The sequence below is a fragment of the Pan troglodytes genome, chromosome 6 (genome assembly GCF_028858775.2).
Source record: "Pan troglodytes isolate AG18354 chromosome 6, NHGRI_mPanTro3-v2.0_pri, whole genome shotgun sequence".
In the NCBI taxonomy this organism is placed as follows: Eukaryota; Metazoa; Chordata; class Mammalia; order Primates; family Hominidae; genus Pan; species Pan troglodytes.
Window position 1 is genome coordinate 96,573,071 of NC_072404.2, and position 18,476 is coordinate 96,591,546.

Sequence of the window (18,476 nt, forward strand, 5' to 3'; positions counted from 1 at the left end):
GAAGATTGAGAACTCCATTTTTGGTGTTACTTCTAAACTTTCTATGTGATTCTACAAAAGTCTTTCTCCTCAGACAGGGAGTCCTATAGACCCACATCCCTTACCAGGTGCTCAATCCGATTTCCAGGTTAGACCTCACACCTTCAAGTGTCCTCCTCTGTCAGACATCCTACCCCTGGGAAGCTGTTCCACATGAGCAAACTGCATCCTAATAGAGCTCATGCCCCTGTGTACTCAGCCAGAGCTCATGAGACTTATTTACCACCACAAGAACAGTATGGGGGAAACCAACCCCATGATTCAATCATCTCCCACCGGGTCCCTCCCACAACACATGGGAATTATGGGAGCTACAATTCAGGAGGAGATTTGGGTAGAGACACAGCCAAACCATATAATTTCATCCCTGGCCCCTCCCAAATCTCATGTCCTCACATTTCAAAACCAATCATGCCTTTGCAAGAGTCCCCCAAAGTCTTAACTCATTTCAGCATTAACTCAAAAGTCCACAGTCTGAAGTCTCATCTGAGACAAGTCCACCTATGAGTCTGTAAAATCAAAAGCAAGTTAGTTACTTCCTAGATACAATGGGAGTATAGGCATTGGGTAAATACACACATTCCAAAATCAGAAAAACTGGCCAAAACAAAGGGGCTACAGGCCCCATGCAAATCCAAAAACCAGCAGGGCAGTCAATTTTTAAAGCTCCAGTGTCTCATACCCAGGTCATGCTGATGCAAGAGGTAGGTTCCCATGGTTTTGGGCGGCTCCGCCCCTGTGCTTTGCAGGGTACAATTCTGATACTTTCTTTGAAAACCCAGCTCCAGGTCACCCCCAAACCTCCAACCACTTCTAGATAGCAGCAATAGGCCTTGCTCTGAAGTCTTTAAGCTATCCTAACTACAAATGTCAGTTTACTCCTCTGTCTCTTCCTCTACCTTGGAAGGTCTGGGAAGGTAAGGACCATGTCTTCCTTGTTCACTGTTGAATTTTGGGCCACCATATATGGCTATATAGCTGAAGTTCAGCCCAATGTTGCACTTTCCAAGTTTTGCAGCCTGGCATCAGCCTGCATCTACCCAGAGGCAACAGCACATTTTTCTAATTCAGACAAAGCCAAGCCACATGTTTATGAGGGCTCCCACTACCCAGGGTGTAAATACTCTAACGATTGTACAAAGGTGCCACCGTATGGCTGGGTGATGGCCCTGGCCATATCCCTCTGCCAACCACGATGGCTAGCAGGAGAGATAATCAATATTAGTTGAAATAACACACTAACTGGGCTTACTACAAACTCATGTTTTCTATCCTCACCTGGGCCTTCACTGTATTTCCATGGCCTCTTATTTTGGGTGGACTGCCCCTGCTTCTCTCCGGGAAGTGGTTTGAAGCTCCAGCTTTCCTCAGGTTCCCAGTCCTACCCTTGAAGCCTTTACATCCATTCTCACACTACTAGAAAGAACTACCTGAGACTGGGTAATTTATAAAGAAAAGAGGTTTAACTGAATAACAGTTCCACATGGCTGGGGAGACCTCAGGAAACTTACAATCATGGTGGAATGTGAAGGGGAAGCAAGCTACATATTACATGGCAGCATGAGGGGGTGGGAAAGGGTGGGAATGAGGGAGACTGGGGAGAAGAGGTTGAGAGGGGGGAAGAAGAGGGGAAGAGAGAGAGGTGGGAGAGAAAGACATAGTGAAAGAGTGAGAGAGCGAGAGTGAAAGAGAGTGAGACAGAGATTGAGACAGTGAGACAGACAGAGTGAGACAGTGAGAGAGTGAGATAGTGAGAGAGAGAGACAGTGAGAGAGAGACAGTGAGAAAGACAGAGAGAGAGACAGTGAGAGAGAGACAGTGAGAGAGAGACAGTGAGAGAGAGACAGTGAGAGAGAGAGTGAGAGAGACAGTGAGAGAGACAGTGAGAGAGACAGTGAGACAGTGAGAGAGACAGTGAGACAGTGAGAGAGACTGAGATAGTGAGAGAGCGAGAAAGACAGAGACAGAGCGAGAGAGAGCGAGAGCGAGACACAGTGAGAGCGAGACACAGAGCGAGACACAGTGAGAGCGAGAGACAGAGCGAGAGACAGTGAGAGCGAGACAGTGAGAGCGAGACAGTGAGAGCGAGAGACAGTGAGAGAGCAACAGACAGAGAGCGAGAGACAGTGAGAGAGCGAGAGACAGTGAGAGAGCGAGAGACAGTGAGAGAGCGAGAGACAGTGAGAGAGTGAGAGACAGTGAGAGAGTGAGAGACAGTGAGAGAGAAACAGGGGAGGGGGACAGAGAGAGACAGAGGAGGGGGAGGGGGTACAGAGAGAGAGACAGAGGAGAGGGAGGGGGGACAGAGAGAGAGGAGGGGGAGGAGGGGACAGAGAGACAGAGGAGGGGAAGGGGGGACAGATGGGGAGGGCGGGAGCGGGGAAGCGTGTGGGAGCGGGGAACTGCCACATGCATTTAAACCATCTGATGTCATGAGAACTCGTTCATGAGACAGCACTTGGGGATGGTGCTAAACCATTAGAAACTGCCCCCATGACCTGATCACGTCCCTCCCTGCCCCTCAACATGTGGAGATTACAATTTGACATGAGATTTGGGTAAGGACACAGCCAAACCATGTCATTCAGCCCCTGGGCCCTCCGAAACCTCATGTCCTTCTCACATTTCAAAACCAATCATGCCTTCCCAACAGTCCCCCCAAAGTCTTAACTCATTCCAGCATTAACTCAAAAGTCCAAGTCCAAAGTCTCATCTGAGACAAGGCAAGTCCCTTCCACCTATGAGCCTGTAAAATCAAAAACAAGTTAGTTACTTCCAAGATACAATGGGGGTTACAGGCATTGGGTAAACAGACCCATTCCAAAAGGGAGAAATCAGCCAAAATGAAGGGGCTACAGGCCCCATGCAAGTCTAAAACCCAGCAGGGCAGTCATTAAGTCTTAAAGTTCCAAAATAACCTCCTTTGGCTCTATGTTTCACATCTAGGCCACACTAATGCAAGGAGTGGGCTCCTAAGGCCTTGAGCAACTCCACATGGCCCTGTGGTTCTGCAGGGTACAGCCCCCACAGCTGTTTTCACAGGCTGGCGCTGAGTGTCTGTGGCTTTTCCAGGCATACAATGCAATCCATAACGGCTCCCCCTTGCAGCAGACTTCTGGACATCCAAGCATTTCCATACATCCTCTGAAATCTAGGCGGAGGCTCCCAAACTCTTGCCTTCTGTGCACCCACAGACCCAACAGCACGTGGAAGCCACCAAGGTTTGGGGCTTGGACCCTCTTAAGCAACAGCTCAAGCTATATCTTGGCCCCTTTTAGCCACAGCTGGAGCTGGAGCAGCTGTGACACAGGGCACTGGAGTCCAGGACCTGATCCACAAAACCATTTTTCCTTGACAGGCCTCAGGGCCTGTAGTGTGGGGGCTGCTGTGAAGCTCTCTGAAATTCCCTGGGGACATTTTCCCCATTGTCTTACCTATTAACATTCAGCTCCTCAACTGCATCTCATTATTGGGCCACCAGAAATAGCAGCCCGACCCTCAGTTTGGTCTAGGAACAATACCTCCAGGCACTTTGTTCTTCCTTTTATAAAAGGCTCAATCCCATTTTATACTCATCCCTTACCCTCCCTACCCACGAGTTCCTCAGGCCACTGAAGACAGTGATTGTCTTCTCCTGGGATGGGGAAAGAGCAAGGCAACACATTGAGCAGGTATTAAATGCCCAAAGGGTGCTACTTCCTACCATTGTTTACCTGGACTGAGTGATTCAGACCCTTGAGCCACATACTACAATTTTGCCTCCAAAGTTCTGCATTTCTCAAGCAAACTTAAGGGTCCCAATACCATAAATAAAAGTTTGATTCTCAGAAATGACTTTGCTTCTCTTCTTCCAAATCACAACTTCCCACCATGAAAGCTGTGTAAGTGGCCCAGTCAGAAGCCTAAGGGGCCAGGAAAAAGCATAACGAGAGGATGCAAAATGTGGGAGAAGGTTTATTTTGAGCCCAGCTGAATAAAGAAACCTCAGGCCCTGTGTCCAGGGATTTAATATGGGTCCCTCAGAGCAGCATGGCTCTGACTGTACAGGAGCTTCCCCTTGCACTGTCACTAGAGACAACCAGAGGTATAGCAGCCACACAGGTGGAAAGCAAGGAGACATTCTGTCTCACTGGCTAACTCTAGGACGCAGCGAATTATGACCCATAGGTACTACTGCTCTGAGACTTCCCAAAGCAACACCAGACTTTGAACAGTGCCGAGAGCACAGGATGTGCAAGAGAAAGCATTTATGAGAATTCGGGCACACCCACCCTTTACAACTTTTACACTCGATTCTCTCCCAAACACATGACCTCCACTGCTACATGTGGACCTGTATTTTAAAAGTTACAACTTTTAAGCCTTAGTTTTCATATTTGTACAATGTCTACCATGTGAAGTCGTAATAAGGATTAGAAGAGAATACATAGAAAGCCCCTACAAGATAGTATCTGACATTCAGTAGAGGGTCAGTAAATGGCAGCTAATATGGTATTTGCACTATTTATACCATGTCTAAGGGGGAATCTTACCAATGAGAGATCAAGCTCCTCAGAGCTGAGAGAGCTGAGCTGGCTTCACACCCTGGCCCCAATTTCTATGGCAGCCCCAATTTCAAATGCATTCCACCATTCTCACAGGGACACTGAGGTTTATCCACCCATATGTCCCTTCAGCAACTCAGAAAATATGGTCACTATACCCATACATAGCCTATGAGCCAACTATAAGAAAAAAGTGACTCAATTCAGTAAGCAAAGGATATTACCAAAGACCAGCAAAAATCACATCCAGAGAAAACTCAGTAGACCATCAGCTTCTGAGAGACCAGACCTCAGTTTAAGTTTTTTTTAATACAATATTTTATTTACTACTGGCCTCTGCTACATACAACTTAGCAGAAAGAAAAAGAAAGAGAAAAATGATTTTAATTGCATGAGAGCTTGAAGCACCACTTCCTGTTTTGATATCTAGCATATCCAGGTTTCTAAACAGTCCCTGCCTTCTACTGTGAGCTCAGAATGTCCCAAGAATGTAGGTTACTTTTTGATAACGCTAAATTCTCACTTTGCTTAAAACTTAATATACATGAAATCAAGAACTTGGTAAGTCATTGTCCCTAGGGCTAAAAAGGCTACAAAAATGAGGAAACTGGCACCTATCATTAAAGAAGAGCTTATTCTATAGTTAGGAGGCAAGACCTACACAAGTCCCTCACAGCACAAGGAGTAAGTGCCAGGGCATATCTTTGACAGCCAGGCTCACAGAAGGAAAGTGAGAAGAGACTGGATTACAGGGAAGGTTCTAAAGTAGGGAATCAGACTGAGCAGAATTCAGATATTTAGAGAAGAGAAGACACAGCAGAAAGGAGAACGACATTTATGAAGAGCAAAGAGGCAGCTAAAAGAAGGGGTCCATGGAGAGGTATTAGCCTGGACTGGGCTTACACAGAGCAAGAGTAAGGCCAATGCATCTCAACCCTTCCTATGCACCAGCATCCCCTGAGGACCTTCCAGAAATACCAGTGCCTGGGCCCCACACCCAGAGATTACAGTCCACTGATCTAGGGGTGGAAGAGAGAAAACTTAGAGTACTAAAGAAAAAGTGATGGCATTTATTTTTCCTAATTACTTTTCTAGCACACACAAAAAGAGGCAAAGTTGTTTTGGCAGGCTGAATGAGAGGAGAGGAGAGAACTGTTTCACCTTTGGGTGACTAACCCTCCTTTGAGAGAAATAGCTGTGCTTGATCACCTAGAAGCTCTATCTAGAGGAAATAAACTAAAGCCTGCACTCCTCAGAGAATAGCATTGGTAGCTCTAAGACAGAGGAAGGGGCTGCTGGCACAGACCCAGCTATCTTAATCATAGCTTTATTCTTTTTCTCTTCTTTGCATTTTTTAAAATTATTTTATTACCATCCCTACTGAGCCTTGTTCTTAAATAAGCGACAACAAAAATGGCATGAAGTAGCAACTCTAATCTTACATGATTATTTGCAGAGGCCAAATGCTCCAAGTTTGAATTGCTTGACTAACACTAATCATAAAAAGCCCTTGCTTTTCACCGTCTTTGTTTTCTTCTTCTTTTTTTTTTTATTGGGGGGATGGGGATAAAGGAAGATACTTTTGTCTTTGGAACCAAAGATCTGAGCCTCAGAGCCCACTAAACTTGCCCCCTCCACAGAGGGCCTCCCTCTCACTATGGTATCTACTGAGGAATTCAGTGTATGTATCTTCTCCCCAAATCATTGACTTTATATATCACATCCAAGAAGGAATAAAGGAGCAAGAACTGTCACCACCCTTCTTAGAGGATGAGTCACTTATTTTGTGATCAGTGACCACCCACAGAGTGGGCTGATTTAGAAACTGGTTTGCACTACATGGCACCAAGTGGAGAGTGTTCCTTCTTTTCCCATTTGCCCTAGCTATGGGATGCTGCTTTGCTTTCTCGAGAAAACCATTCTCTCCCTCTCCTCCTAGTTTCACCAGTCTAGATGGACTGAAACTGACTTCAGATGATACCACAGCCAGCTAACAAGTTGAGATCAAGACTGACTCGCAAGCCCTGAGAATAATTTAGTGCTCTTCTAACACAAGACAGTGGGAAAGACTGTCCAAACTGTGTACTAAAGCTTGTACTAAAGAAAACTTTTAAAGGTAGTTGTGGGCAGAAGAGGGGAGAACATTTTCAGGTTTTAGTTTACCCTAGGGGGCAGGATGGGAGGGAAAAGCAGAGGAAGGTGATTCATTGAACCATGTTTCCCAAAGTATATTCTGCAGAAACGTATCTAGTGAATGCTCTAGGGAGCTGGAGTTAAGAATTGAGTAAGGCATTGTGCTAGGGCTAAAAAGGCCACACCACCTAAACAGTTTATAAAGTGCTACTCATCCACCCTCACCAACTACAGTCACAATGAAAATTGGCATATTAAAGCTTCCAAAGTCCCACAACAAAGAAAAATGTTTCACAAACTTGGTTATGGAATCACCATAACATTTCAGCTGCTTTAAAACTAAGCTGTCTGAAATGGTTGGGTATCCCTTATCCAAAATGCTTGGGACCAGAAGCGTTTCTGATTTCAGATATTTTTTCGGGCTTTGGAATATTTACATATACATAATGAGATCTTGGGGTGGGACACAAGTCTAAGCACAAAATTTGTTTCATATACACCTTACACACATAGCCTGGAAGACAATTTTATATTTTTAAAATTTTTGTGCATGAAATGAAGTTTGTGTTAAGTACTTTTGTGTGGAAATTCCCACTTGTAGCATCAAGTCAGTGCTCAGGAAGTTTTGGATTTTGGAGCATTTCGGATTTTGGATTTGGGACATCAGCCTGTACTAGCCATACGTGGTTACTGAGCATCTGAAACATGGCTAGCGTGAATTCAGATGGGCTGTTAATGTAAAATACATACTGGATTTCAAAGGCTTCATACAAAAAAATTGTAAAAGTATCTCAGTTTGTTTTCTGTTTGAGATAGAGTCTTGTTCTGTCACCCAGGCTGGAGTTCAGTGGTGCGAGCCTGCAGCTGGGACCACAGGTGGGTGCCACCATGCCCAGCTAATTTTTTTTGTGTGTGTGACAGGATCTCATTTTGTTGCTCAGGCTGGTTTCAAAATCCTGGGCTCAAGTGATTCTCCCACCTCAGCCTCCCAAAGTGCTGGGATTACAGGCCTGAGCCACCATGCCTAGTTAAAATTTTTTTTTTAAATATTGATACGTTGAAATGATAGTATTAATATTTTGGAAATAAGGGGTTAAATAAAATTATTAATATTTCACTTGTTTCTTTATACTTTTTCATATGGCTACTAAGAAATGTAAATTACATATATGGCTGCTCACATCATATTTCTACTGGACAGCACTCTTTTAGAAAATGCTAAGCCATAACACAGGCTTGGAAACTTCAGATATTTCTTATCATCTTGGTATCTGTGCCATATTTTTCACCTGAAAGAGAAGTACTATAGCACAAAACTTGGGAATGGTTCAAAAAAGATGTAAAAAGCATCTGGGCATTCAAACTAGGATTCATAAGATAGCCAACCTAACATGAAAATTCCATAGGTATCAAGGAATGAGGTCTATGTTTCTTACAAAAGATGAACACCTTTTGTTTTTTGTCAATAATCCCTAGTACAGGCACGATGGCTCAAGCTTATAATCTCAGAACTTTGAGAGGCTGAGGTAGGAGGATCGCTTGAGGCCACTAGTTTGAGACCAGCCTGAGCAATACAGGAAGCCCCATCTCTACAACAAATTAAAAAGGGCCAGGCTTGGTGGCTCACGCCTGTAATCCCAGCACTTTGGGAGGCCGAGGCGGGCAGATCACGAGGTCAGGAGATCAAGACCATCCTGGCTAACACAGTGAAACCCCCATCTCTACTAAAAATACAAAAAAAATTAGCCAGGTGTGGTGGCGGGTGCCTGCAGTCCCAGCTGCTTGGGAAGCTGAGGCAGGAGAATGGCATGAACCTGGGAGGTGGAGCTTGCAGTGAGCCAAGATTGCACCACTGCACTCCAGCCTGGGCAACAGAGTGAGACTCCGTCTCAAAAAAAAAAAAAAAAAGTTAGCCAGGCTTGGTAGAAGGCACCTATAGTCCCAGCTACTCAGGAGGCTGAAGTGGGGGAATTGCTTGAGCCCAGGAGGTCGAGACTGCAGTGAACCGTGGTCAGGCCACTGCACTCCGATGTGAGTTACAAAGTGAGACACTGCCTCAAAGACAAAAAAATCCCTTAGATATTTATGGAACAATAGAGAACTGTTTCACTTTGCCTTTCTCTCCATGACTATGTCTGTAAAGCTATTCCTAAATAGGAATAACTTAGAATGAACAATTTTCATGCTAAAGATTGAACAAATTTCAGTAACTGAAATCACTATGTGCACTCAGCACCCATAAAGGCAAAAAAAGTTCCTTCAGGGATTCCCCAAGAGGGTGCTGCTCAAGGCCAACTTAGTTATATATTAATAGTCATTGTTCTATAATAGATTTCATTATCCCTCACTCACCTCACGACTTGGGGCAAACCACTTCAACCCCTATTTTCTGTGAAAGGGCAACAGGTATGCAGATGTCTGGAGCGCTTTGAGAAGCAAAAACTGCCTAATTACTGACTTCACTATTCAACTCATGAAAGGGAGTTGGTGAAGCATTACCAGAGGAAACTACTTGTATGACTGAACACGTAACTGTCTCTGAGGGTTCCACTTCCTTAGTTGTATAACAGAAATAAGAACACCCATCTCACAAAGGAATTTGATGATCAAACAAGGGAAAGCTGAATGCCCACCATGTTGCCTGGCACTGAGGAAACACAAACATACTCTAGACTCTTCTCTGCTCTTTGAGCTTCAGTTCTCTTTGCCTTAGAGCTTGCACCTAAAGTTGAGAGGCTATATGTGTCCGTTCTCATAAAGCAAGTAAGATTACAAAATGCACAGGAAACCACCTGTGAGACTAGGATAGGAACTGGGCTTTTATTCTTTCTCGATGTTCTCAGAACTTGTAGTTCACTAACAGCAAGTTTCCACTGTGAAGTGGCTATTGTGTCGTTTCCTGGCATGTAAAACAGCAAGCTGCAGACACCCACACACAAGAGCAAGGGATGGGTTTCTCAGTGTCCCCAGGATCCTGCTCTAGCAGTTGCTGCCTCTGTGGAAATGGCTCCACTGTAATGTGTCCTGCCCTTTCACTATTGAGGCTCCATTCCTGGGCCTTACTCTCCTCAGGCCCTCAAATCTTCATTTGCTGTGAACACATATGGAGGCCTCTCCTCTCTCAGATGTGGCATCTCCATTTATAAGATACATGTTTTCTCCCACCTCAGACCAGGGGTCTCTCTCCCTTCTCCATTCTGTAGAATTTATCTATGTCCAATCACCCTGTCAACTTCACAGAGGGAGCTAAAGGGAGAAATTTTGAGAGATCAGGAATTAATATATATTAACTTTTTTCTCTGAATAGCTGAAGCTATTATTACAATGCCCTAAAGTTTCCTAAATAATCCCAGTGTGATATATTCTTGTAGTAAGTAAGTACGCAATAAAAGATACATTTGGAATAGTAAAATTCTTGAATGGGTTTCAAATGGATCATGGGCAATAGGAAACTGAAATCATTGGACGTTTTGGCCCAAGCTGTTCAGAAAACATCAATATTTCTAAGTGTCTGCATAAATGGACAAGTCCATTACACCAAGTCATCTACCTCTATAATTACAAGAGCTATGAGTTAAAAGAGGTCAAAGGTCTGGATCACCCAGAACCCCAATCTATGTGCTGAAGCACGCTGGGGAGGCACTCTTTGTTCTTGGGACAGATGGACAACTTTCCCATACAAAAGCAACCAGTTCTTGTCTGTACCCTAACATGTCCCTGTCGTAGCACAGATCCAACCACATCACATTTTTCTACGTTTTTTTTTCTCCACCTGACAGGGTTCCTTGGCTCCCCAGGGCCAAGTACATAATGGTCAATAAAGTTTGCCTAAGATGGAACATCTACTGGAGGAGGAATGCGTCTCAAACCAGGAGCACTGTGGGCTGGGATTATACAAAGCCACAAGATGAACAAGGTGCATCTTCCCGGAGATCGAGTTTAAAACGCTTTCATATTAAAACATTTTGAGAAGAGAAAGTAAAATCCACGTGGAGTTTAAAAAATAAAGTAGTCCTGTGGCAGCCTCTTAGCTTCCAAATTCAGGGCTATTCCCCAGACTGCCAGGTGTACCACTTCCCTATCCTGTCTGCTGGAGGGCTCCTGCCAAAACTAAGAAATCCCGGAAGCTCTGGACTCTACACGTGCATTACCTTTGGAGAGTTGAAAGCACTTTATCAGAGGTCAAAGACCACCAATGCCACTTTTTTTTTTTTCCTTCTTTTAGGCCAGTCAAGTGAAGCAAGGAGATTGGAGAAGGAACAAAGAAATCTGTAACGGGCTATGATCAATTAGTTGTCAACACCACTGCACTGGGACCAGCCAACCAATGCCACTTTTAGATGAAAAAATAAACCAGGCAGATCTTGCCCAAACTACTCAGAAAGTTAATGCTGACGATAGAAAAAGATCTCTCCTCAATTGTTGGCCCAAGACATTACATAATTAATCCTTTTTAAAAGGTGTTAAACATTTTAAAGCCTAGAATAATGTACGGTAGCCTGTTCAGGTTCAGGGACCCCTTGATCACTTCCTGGAATTGAGGCCATCATTCAAGAACCCCTCACCTCAAGCCTCTCCCCTTTCCTTGCTTGGCTGCTTCACTGCTCAGCAATGAACCCTTATGAGTTCTATGTAAACAGGAATCAGAAGCACCCCTTCTCGGCTCTCTCAGGAAGCTTTGGGCGCACACCTGAAGTCTCTGGAGGGTCAGTACTCCTGCTGGAGGTGCAGCTGTACAACCACTAAATCAACCTCCCCTCCGGAGGGGGTTCCCGCACTCCCCAGAAGGGCTTTCAACAACCCCGAACTTTCTGAACTTTTCTCCACTCCAGCCTTCAAGGCTCTTAGCCAACCATGTCCCAAAGCAGGCGACGATTGGCCGGGCAAACATCTTGAGAGGGAAGCGGGATTGCAGAACCAGCTTCCTCCCTAAAAGTGCTTTTAGGAGCCGCAGAAAGACGCAGCCCGGACTCCGCCAGAGGGCAGGCGGCAGACACACCCCCCATCCCAGTCTGGAGTCACAATCCGCACTCACCTTGGCGGACGTCTCCCCAAACAGAGGTCTGTTGTCCAGGCCACTGGTGCCGTAGGTCCTGGTAGCAAAGTCCTCCATTTTGGGGTTTCTTCACTTTCCCCAAGCCACTTAAAAGCAAGACAGCATGACCTCCCGAGGTCTCAGGTCCACGACTGCAAGCCTCCTCCTCACGGCTCCCGCATAGCCGAACCTGAGTGGTCGGGGAAGCGCTGGCGCCAGGGATGGGTGGGGGCTCACACGCGGGGAACGCGACCGCTCCGCCCCGGCCCCGCGCACCTCCTCATCTTGAGCAGCTGCCGCAGGAAGTGAAAGGAAACAAACACTGCGTGGCAGACTCTCAGCGGGACGCCCCCGCCCGGGCAGCTCCCACTTCCTCAAATCTCAGCCCTTGGCGCCGCGTGGCTCTCCGCCCCTCTGGGCCGCCAGGGCAGCGCCGCCCGCCGCTCGCCCCCGGCTAGCACAGCAAATCGCAGTCCCCTCGCCCCGGGAGAGACTCCCACACGTCGCCCCCCATTTTTTACACAATAATTTCCCATGTTTTCCCAATTTTCTACGGTAAGCACGTATTCCTTCATGTTCAAGGGAGAAAAAGTTTTCTTGGAAGAACGCATTGAGAACCCCTCGCCTAGCCTTCTGCGTCTCCCCCACTACGTTCCCCAGTGGCGGCGGGAGGAGTGAAGTTGCCGGAGCACAGCCCAGCGCTCCGCACACCCCTCCCGCAGGGCGGCGGGTTCAGGTCGCTGCCGGGGCCGACCCAAGCAACTTGGATCCCCTCTCGTGTTGCATCTACCCCAGGGCCGGCGTGCTCGCCGCTGCTCTCCCCGCGCTCTCTGCCGGAACCGCAGCAGGAGTACGGTCTAGGCACAGCGAGAGGGAGAATCCCGCCTCGGCCCTGCCCATATTGGTCCCGCGCCCGCCAAACCTCGGCATCCCCTAGGCGCTCGCACGCTGGGGGGCCCTGGCCGCGCCGGGGAGAGTGGGCCCTGGGTCCACACCCCCGCCGGGATCCAGTGCCGCGGCCCAGGAACGAGGGCCAGATGCGTGGGGGAGGAATCGCGCGGTCCCGTCGCAGCGCTGCGGATCACCTCCCGGCTCCTTCTCAGGTCCCCCGACCCGGACCCGCTGCCTCCGTCGCAAGTCGGCCCGCCCAGGTCGCGTCACAACCGAGGCCGCCAATCCCGCGGGCTAAGGCGCCGCATTGGCTGCGGAGCTTTATTTCTAGACGTGCCAGCTTATTCCCCGTGGGGCGGCCAATCTCCGCGGCTGCACGTTTCTCAGCTGCTTAGCCCTTAGTAATTAGTGTCCATGCGATCCACGTGGGCAAAGCACATTTCTGCAGATAGCCTTGCACCTGGCTGAAAGCATCTTAAAAACAATCAACCTGCTTTAACCACCTCAGTCTTCGCTTAACGAGGACAGAATGGCAGTCACTGGTAATTTTGGTTTAGGGTTGTTTGCATGTTTACCTTGATTTGTTCTGTGACAGGGATCTTATGTGTTTATAGAAAGTCAGGAGGCGACAGTGCTAGATACTTATTTGACTTGTCCACTCATGCCGCCAGTGATGGTGCTGACTAAGCAAGTTTGCAGCTGTGGAGCCAGCGCTTCGCGTACCAATCTCGTCTTCCAGGCTCTAGGTCATAGACAACTGGAGGTGGACAGGTCGTTAAAAGTAACAACGTCACTCTGCATTTCGAATCATGGATAAATATACAGCCACGCTGGATTCTCAGGGCACTATAGCGCCGAGATTGAAGAGAGCTCTGAAAACGTTCAGAGGAGGATCTGTGCAGGGAGGATCTGGGTTGGAACGTTGTACCCACACAACATTTAGAATCCAAGCCATGATTCCCGGCGTCCACTCAACAGTTTAGGACACGGGATGGACTACAAACCATGTAGATACATAGATCTGGAATTTGCAACACTGAGTAGGATTAGTACGGTGCATATCTGACCTACAAGTTATATATTTTACAAATCATGTTTGTTTGCTCAGGACTTTCTGATAAAACAGCAATGCTACGCAATCCTGCACCCAGTTATCTTAGAAGATTGAATGGCGGTACAAATAACTTTATTCACTCACATTCAGCCACATTCAACAAAATACTTTTGAGAATCTGCTATGTACCAGACAACTACCAGACATGGTAATATAGTGGTGAAGACACAGGCATAGTCATAGTCTTGAAGCTAGAGTGGAAAACAGAGATGCATAATTAGAATCTAGAGAAAAGAGATACGGTGGCTAAGAGCACAAGCTTTGAGGTTGATAGTTTCTGCCTTCAAACCCTGATGCCACCATTGACAAGCTATGTGATCTTAGACAAGTTATCTAACCTCTCTTGAGCTCCTTCATATGTAAAAAGTGAAGATCATAATAATAAGTGGAACTATAGTATCTACGTTTAACTGTTTGTTTTAAAGTAATAAAGAATATATAAGACACCAACAAATAGTAAGTATCCAAATGGTGGCTGTCATAAATGGTGACAAGTGCTGTGAACTGGACACAATGGAATGCTATGGAGATACATGGGAGGAAACCCACTAGCTTCAGGTGGCAGGAAAAGTTTTCTCGAGGAAGCCTTCTAAATCAGGACCCAAAAGGAGAGTGTGAGTTAGCCAAGATGAGAAGGAGAAGCAAAAAGCCAGTCCAGAGAGGCCAGATATCCGTGGAGGCTATGTTGGAGGTGGATGGTTAAGTAAGGTATCATGACCTTAGCACTCAAGAGCTGCTTATTCCCTTCTCATCAATTTTCTATGCCTCTGCTCCATTTGTTTTCCTAAAAACCAGCTTCCTCTGCTTCCTCATGATCACTACTTTCCCAAAACTTCAACTTGCATATGGCTTTAGTTTGTCTTGGTGCTAAACTCAAGGAAAATGGACCTTACAGCTCCAGTGTCCAACAGTGCTTGGCAGGCCCAGTCTCTATTTCTCAGTTCAGTTTCTCACAAGGAGTTTTTATTGTCTCAGTCCGGATTATGAACGGATTTATAGCTGCATCAAGCTCTTCACCCCCAGCCAATAGGAGGGACAAAGTGGCACCTAGCTTCTAAGGTCTGCCTCCTTTAGCCAAGTGGGATAGAAGATTATTTACAAGAAGACAATATATGTGGAAGTCAATGGTAAGATTCTCCAGTGCCTTGTGCTCAAAGTGTGGATCTCCAGACCAGCAACATGGTCATCCCCTTGTTAGGAATGCAGAATTTCAAGCCTCACCCCAAACCTACTGAATGGCAATCTACTTTTTAATAAATACCCGGGAGATTCATATGCACATTTAAACTTGAAAAGTCCTTATTTCATACACCTTTATATTTACAAATTGGACCAAGGCTGTAGAGTTTACTCTCCCAATACCATGACTTACCAATTCTTTCTCTTCATTCTGCTTCAGCCACTCATTCCCGTTTCAATTCTGGACTTTGTCAACATTTAGAACTGTACCAAGCCTGAAATAAATCCAGACCATTTGGTGAGCTTTATCTTCCAGTTCTCTCACTCACGGTCAGTATATCATTTATTTGGCCACCTTAGTGTCTCTGATCCTTTGGTCCCTTGACTTTCTCCTGGTAGATCTACTCCCCTATTTTCACTTTCTTCTAATTTAGATTCTGTGTTTTATCACTCTGATTGCTCTTTTGATAATATCTTCAATTCTTTTGCCTCATTTATTTTATCACGCCTGGGCAGAAAGTCCCCTGAGATATTAATCCTTCTGTGTTCTTAACACCTGTAACTTACTAGGTGTCTAGTGCAGCTGAAGGGGGAAAAAAAAATCATAAATGCCCCTGATTGCAGTAATCTTAAATTGAAAGCAGCCAATCTCAACTGTGCCCTTAAAATCATCTGGAAATCCTGCGTTGCCTGGGCAACTCTCCTTATGTTGCCTATTTTATTCAGTCTCCTGGCCTCTCTCTGCTCCTCCCTTACTCTCAGCAGATAACTCAGCTTCCTACTTCACAGAGAAGAAAAAGAAGCCATCAGATGGGAAATTCCTCAACTCCCCAACAAAACTGCACATTCACCTATATCCAACCTGTTCCATTTCTCCTCCTTTCCAATTAGGATGGAAGAGATTCTTGCCCATCTCTCATATTTTATGTCCCATTGCATCCCATGATCACAGAGGTCTCACTATTCTGATTATATTTTTTCTTTCAAAGACATTTAAACATGATCAGTTCCAACCATGTTAAAACAAGCAAAAAAAAAAAAAAAAAAACCCCACCATTGAGCCCATGTCTCTCTCTGGCTACCACACTCTCATCACACCCTTTGTGGAACTCGTAATTGGCTATACAGCCATCCTTCTCCTCCCTCTTCCCTAAAAGCAAAGCCTACCTCCAAATGTAAAGGAAAAATAGACCATATAGTCACTTTCTGAGACTCCCTTGCAGCTGTGGGAAGGGATATGAGTGTTTAGGCTAATGAGTCATTAGGGCAAGTCCACTGGAGGCTTTCAAGGTTTCCTCCCTGGTAAGAGAGAGGCCTATGAGGAGAGTTACCTTCTTAGACATTTTTGTGTTGAGGACATGGTATTTGGAGAAGTTTCCAACATCTTATGACCATTAAGGGTGACCAAAAGTATCCCAAAGAAGCCAACCAGAGTCTAAACCTGTGCACCACCCACCTCTGGCTTCTTCTTATGTGGGGTGTGTGTGTGTGTGTGTGTGTGTATTTTGAGTGGAGATCTCTATTGTATAAGTCACTTTTAATTTGGATATTCTCATGCTTATAGCTGAGAACATATTGATAACATTTTTAAAGTCAAAATTTCTGTAGAAAAGTCCATACAGATTGTATCCACTTCCTTACCTCCCACATTTGCCTCAACTCACTGAAAGTCTGGTTTACGTGTACTAGTCCATGAGTATTCTCCCATGAAAGTTCCAGTGAGGACTTATAGCTGAATCTAATGGATATTTTTCAGGCCTTCTCCCATAATGGCCTTTCTGCAGCATTTAGCATAGAAAATTCCTGGAAATAGCCTTCACTGTAGCTCTTCTGCTCTTCCTCTCCACATCTCTTAAATATTATCTCCCAGGGCCTTGTTCTTGGCCTTTTTCTCTTCTTATGACGTGCTTTGCAAGGGTTAGTTATCACATCCATGGCAACCATTAATACACCTCTATGCTAACTTCCCAAATGTATATGAATAGACATCCACAATTTAGCAGGAGGCGTGTAATTTATAAGGCCACTTTTACAATTAACTTAAATAACTCTATTCATTTTAGATGCAAATTAACTGTGTTTCTCTGTTTTATTGTCTCTACAGTAAAGCTGTCACAGTGGAAAGAAGTGGTTCTGAATTCTGGTTGGACATTAAAATACTTGAGGAGTTATATAATAGTCTCAGACTATACCCAGATGAATGAAATCAGAGTTTCTGGAGATGAGACTCCAGCATAAGTATTTTTTTTTATTTTCTAGGTGGCTCTGGTGTGCAGCTACCAGAATCTCTGGGGTATTGAACCCCTGGATGAGCCTGAAGTTCTTCTGTGGATCCTCACTCTATTATCTGACAAGTATTAACATGGACTTTTGAGTCAACAGACATTAGTTTGAATCCTGGCTTAACCCTCACTAGATGCATACATTTGAGCAAGTTACTTAACCCCTATCAGCCTCAGTTTTTACTTTTGTGAAATAAATAAAACAATACTTGTCCTATAGGTTTTTGTGAGAAATCAAATAAGGTATTGTAAACACCTGACACAGTTAACACTGTAAATTAGGCATATTATGCATCTACTAAAGTGAACATTACAACAATTGCAGCAAAATGGAAAAATGCATATAATTTAATGTTAAAGGGAAAAAGTAAATATAAAGTAGAATTTATATGGTATAATTGTGTGAGATACCTATGCATATTGTGACATAACAAGAAATATGTATTTGATCTCCACTCCCAGATCATAGCACAGAGCTCCAAAATTCCTTAGAATGTCCTGGGTGATGGAAGCATCTTGTGTTTTAATGAGGCAACTCTTGGTGAGCCCCTAAATGGCTTGAGGATGGGGACTGGTCACCAGAAAGCCATGATTCGAAGCTTGGAACTTTCAGCCCCATTGCCCCATTCCCAGATCTTCCAGGGAGAAAGAGGGGCTAGAGATTGAATTAAAAATTGACCATGCCTATGTGATGAAACCTCCGTAAAAAAAATCCCTAAAAGATGGAGTTCAGAGAGTTTCTGGGTTAGTGAACACATCCACATACCAGTGGGTAGCACACCCCAATCCCACAGGGACAGAAGCTCCTGTACTCAAGACCCTTTCAGACTTTGCCCTATGTACTTCTTCATCTGGCTGTTCACCTCTATCTTTTATAATATCCTTAATAATAAACTAGTAAATGTAAGTGTTTCCCTGAGTTCTATGAGTCATCATAGCAAATCATCAAACTTGAGGAAGGGACTATAGGAATCCCTGATTTGTAGCTAAGGCAGGCAGAAGGGTGAGTCAGTGGGGATGCAGTACTTGGAATTGGTGCCTGAAGTGGGGGCAGTCTTTTGAGACTGAGCCCTTAACCTGCGGGGTGTGTGCTAACCCCAGGTAGTGTCAGAAGTAAAGTACTGAATAGAGAAAAATTGTTTTTCCTCTTTAGTTAGTGCCAAAAGTTGAGATGAGAGTGAGTAGAAAAAAATATTGTGTTTTTTCTTTTACATATGAAACAAAACTGAAAGGGAGCCTGAAAAATACAAAAATGGGTA

At 45.1% G+C, this 18,476-nt stretch overlaps 2 protein-coding genes across 5 annotated transcripts in view; one reads left to right on the forward strand and one right to left on the reverse strand.

Annotated features, from left to right (window-relative positions):
* Window positions 1-12,943, reverse strand: part of TMEM243 (transmembrane protein 243) — a 24,200-nt gene extending 11,257 nt beyond the window's left edge. Inside the window, exons 1-2 of one of the 4 annotated variants that reach the window (XM_009453482.5) lie at window positions 12,837-12,943; window positions 11,752-12,044 (exon numbers count right to left, since the gene is read on the reverse strand). In XM_009453482.5, the coding sequence (XP_009451757.1) occupies window positions 11,752-11,829 (78 nt within the window). In that variant the 5' untranslated portion in view covers window positions 11,830-12,044; window positions 12,837-12,943. Of the gene's footprint in view, window positions 1-11,751; window positions 12,045-12,673 lie in introns of all 4 variants that reach the window. The other 3 variants (XM_519179.9, XM_054687626.2, XM_054687627.2) reach the window with 3 other exon arrangements.
* On the forward strand, window positions 12,286-18,122 carry LOC134810623 (translation initiation factor IF-2). The gene is made up of 4 exons (XM_063815934.1): window positions 12,286-12,306; window positions 12,381-14,883; window positions 15,156-15,265; window positions 17,195-18,122. Exons 1-2 carry the CDS (start codon window positions 12,286-12,288, stop codon window positions 13,035-13,037), a joined length of 678 nt encoding a protein of 225 aa, XP_063672004.1. The 3' UTR covers window positions 13,038-14,883; window positions 15,156-15,265; window positions 17,195-18,122.
* The last annotated feature ends 354 nt before the right edge of the window (window positions 18,123-18,476 follow it).

Bases quoted from the DNA above. Each gene is read 5' to 3' on its own strand.
- LOC134810623 (XM_063815934.1), top strand. From the start codon at position 12,286: ATGTTTTCCCAATTTTCTACG. The intron at 12,307-12,380 runs GTAAGCACGTAT...CCCCTCGCCTAG, and splicing joins TGTTTTCCCAATTTTCTACG to CCTTCTGCGTCTCCCCCACT.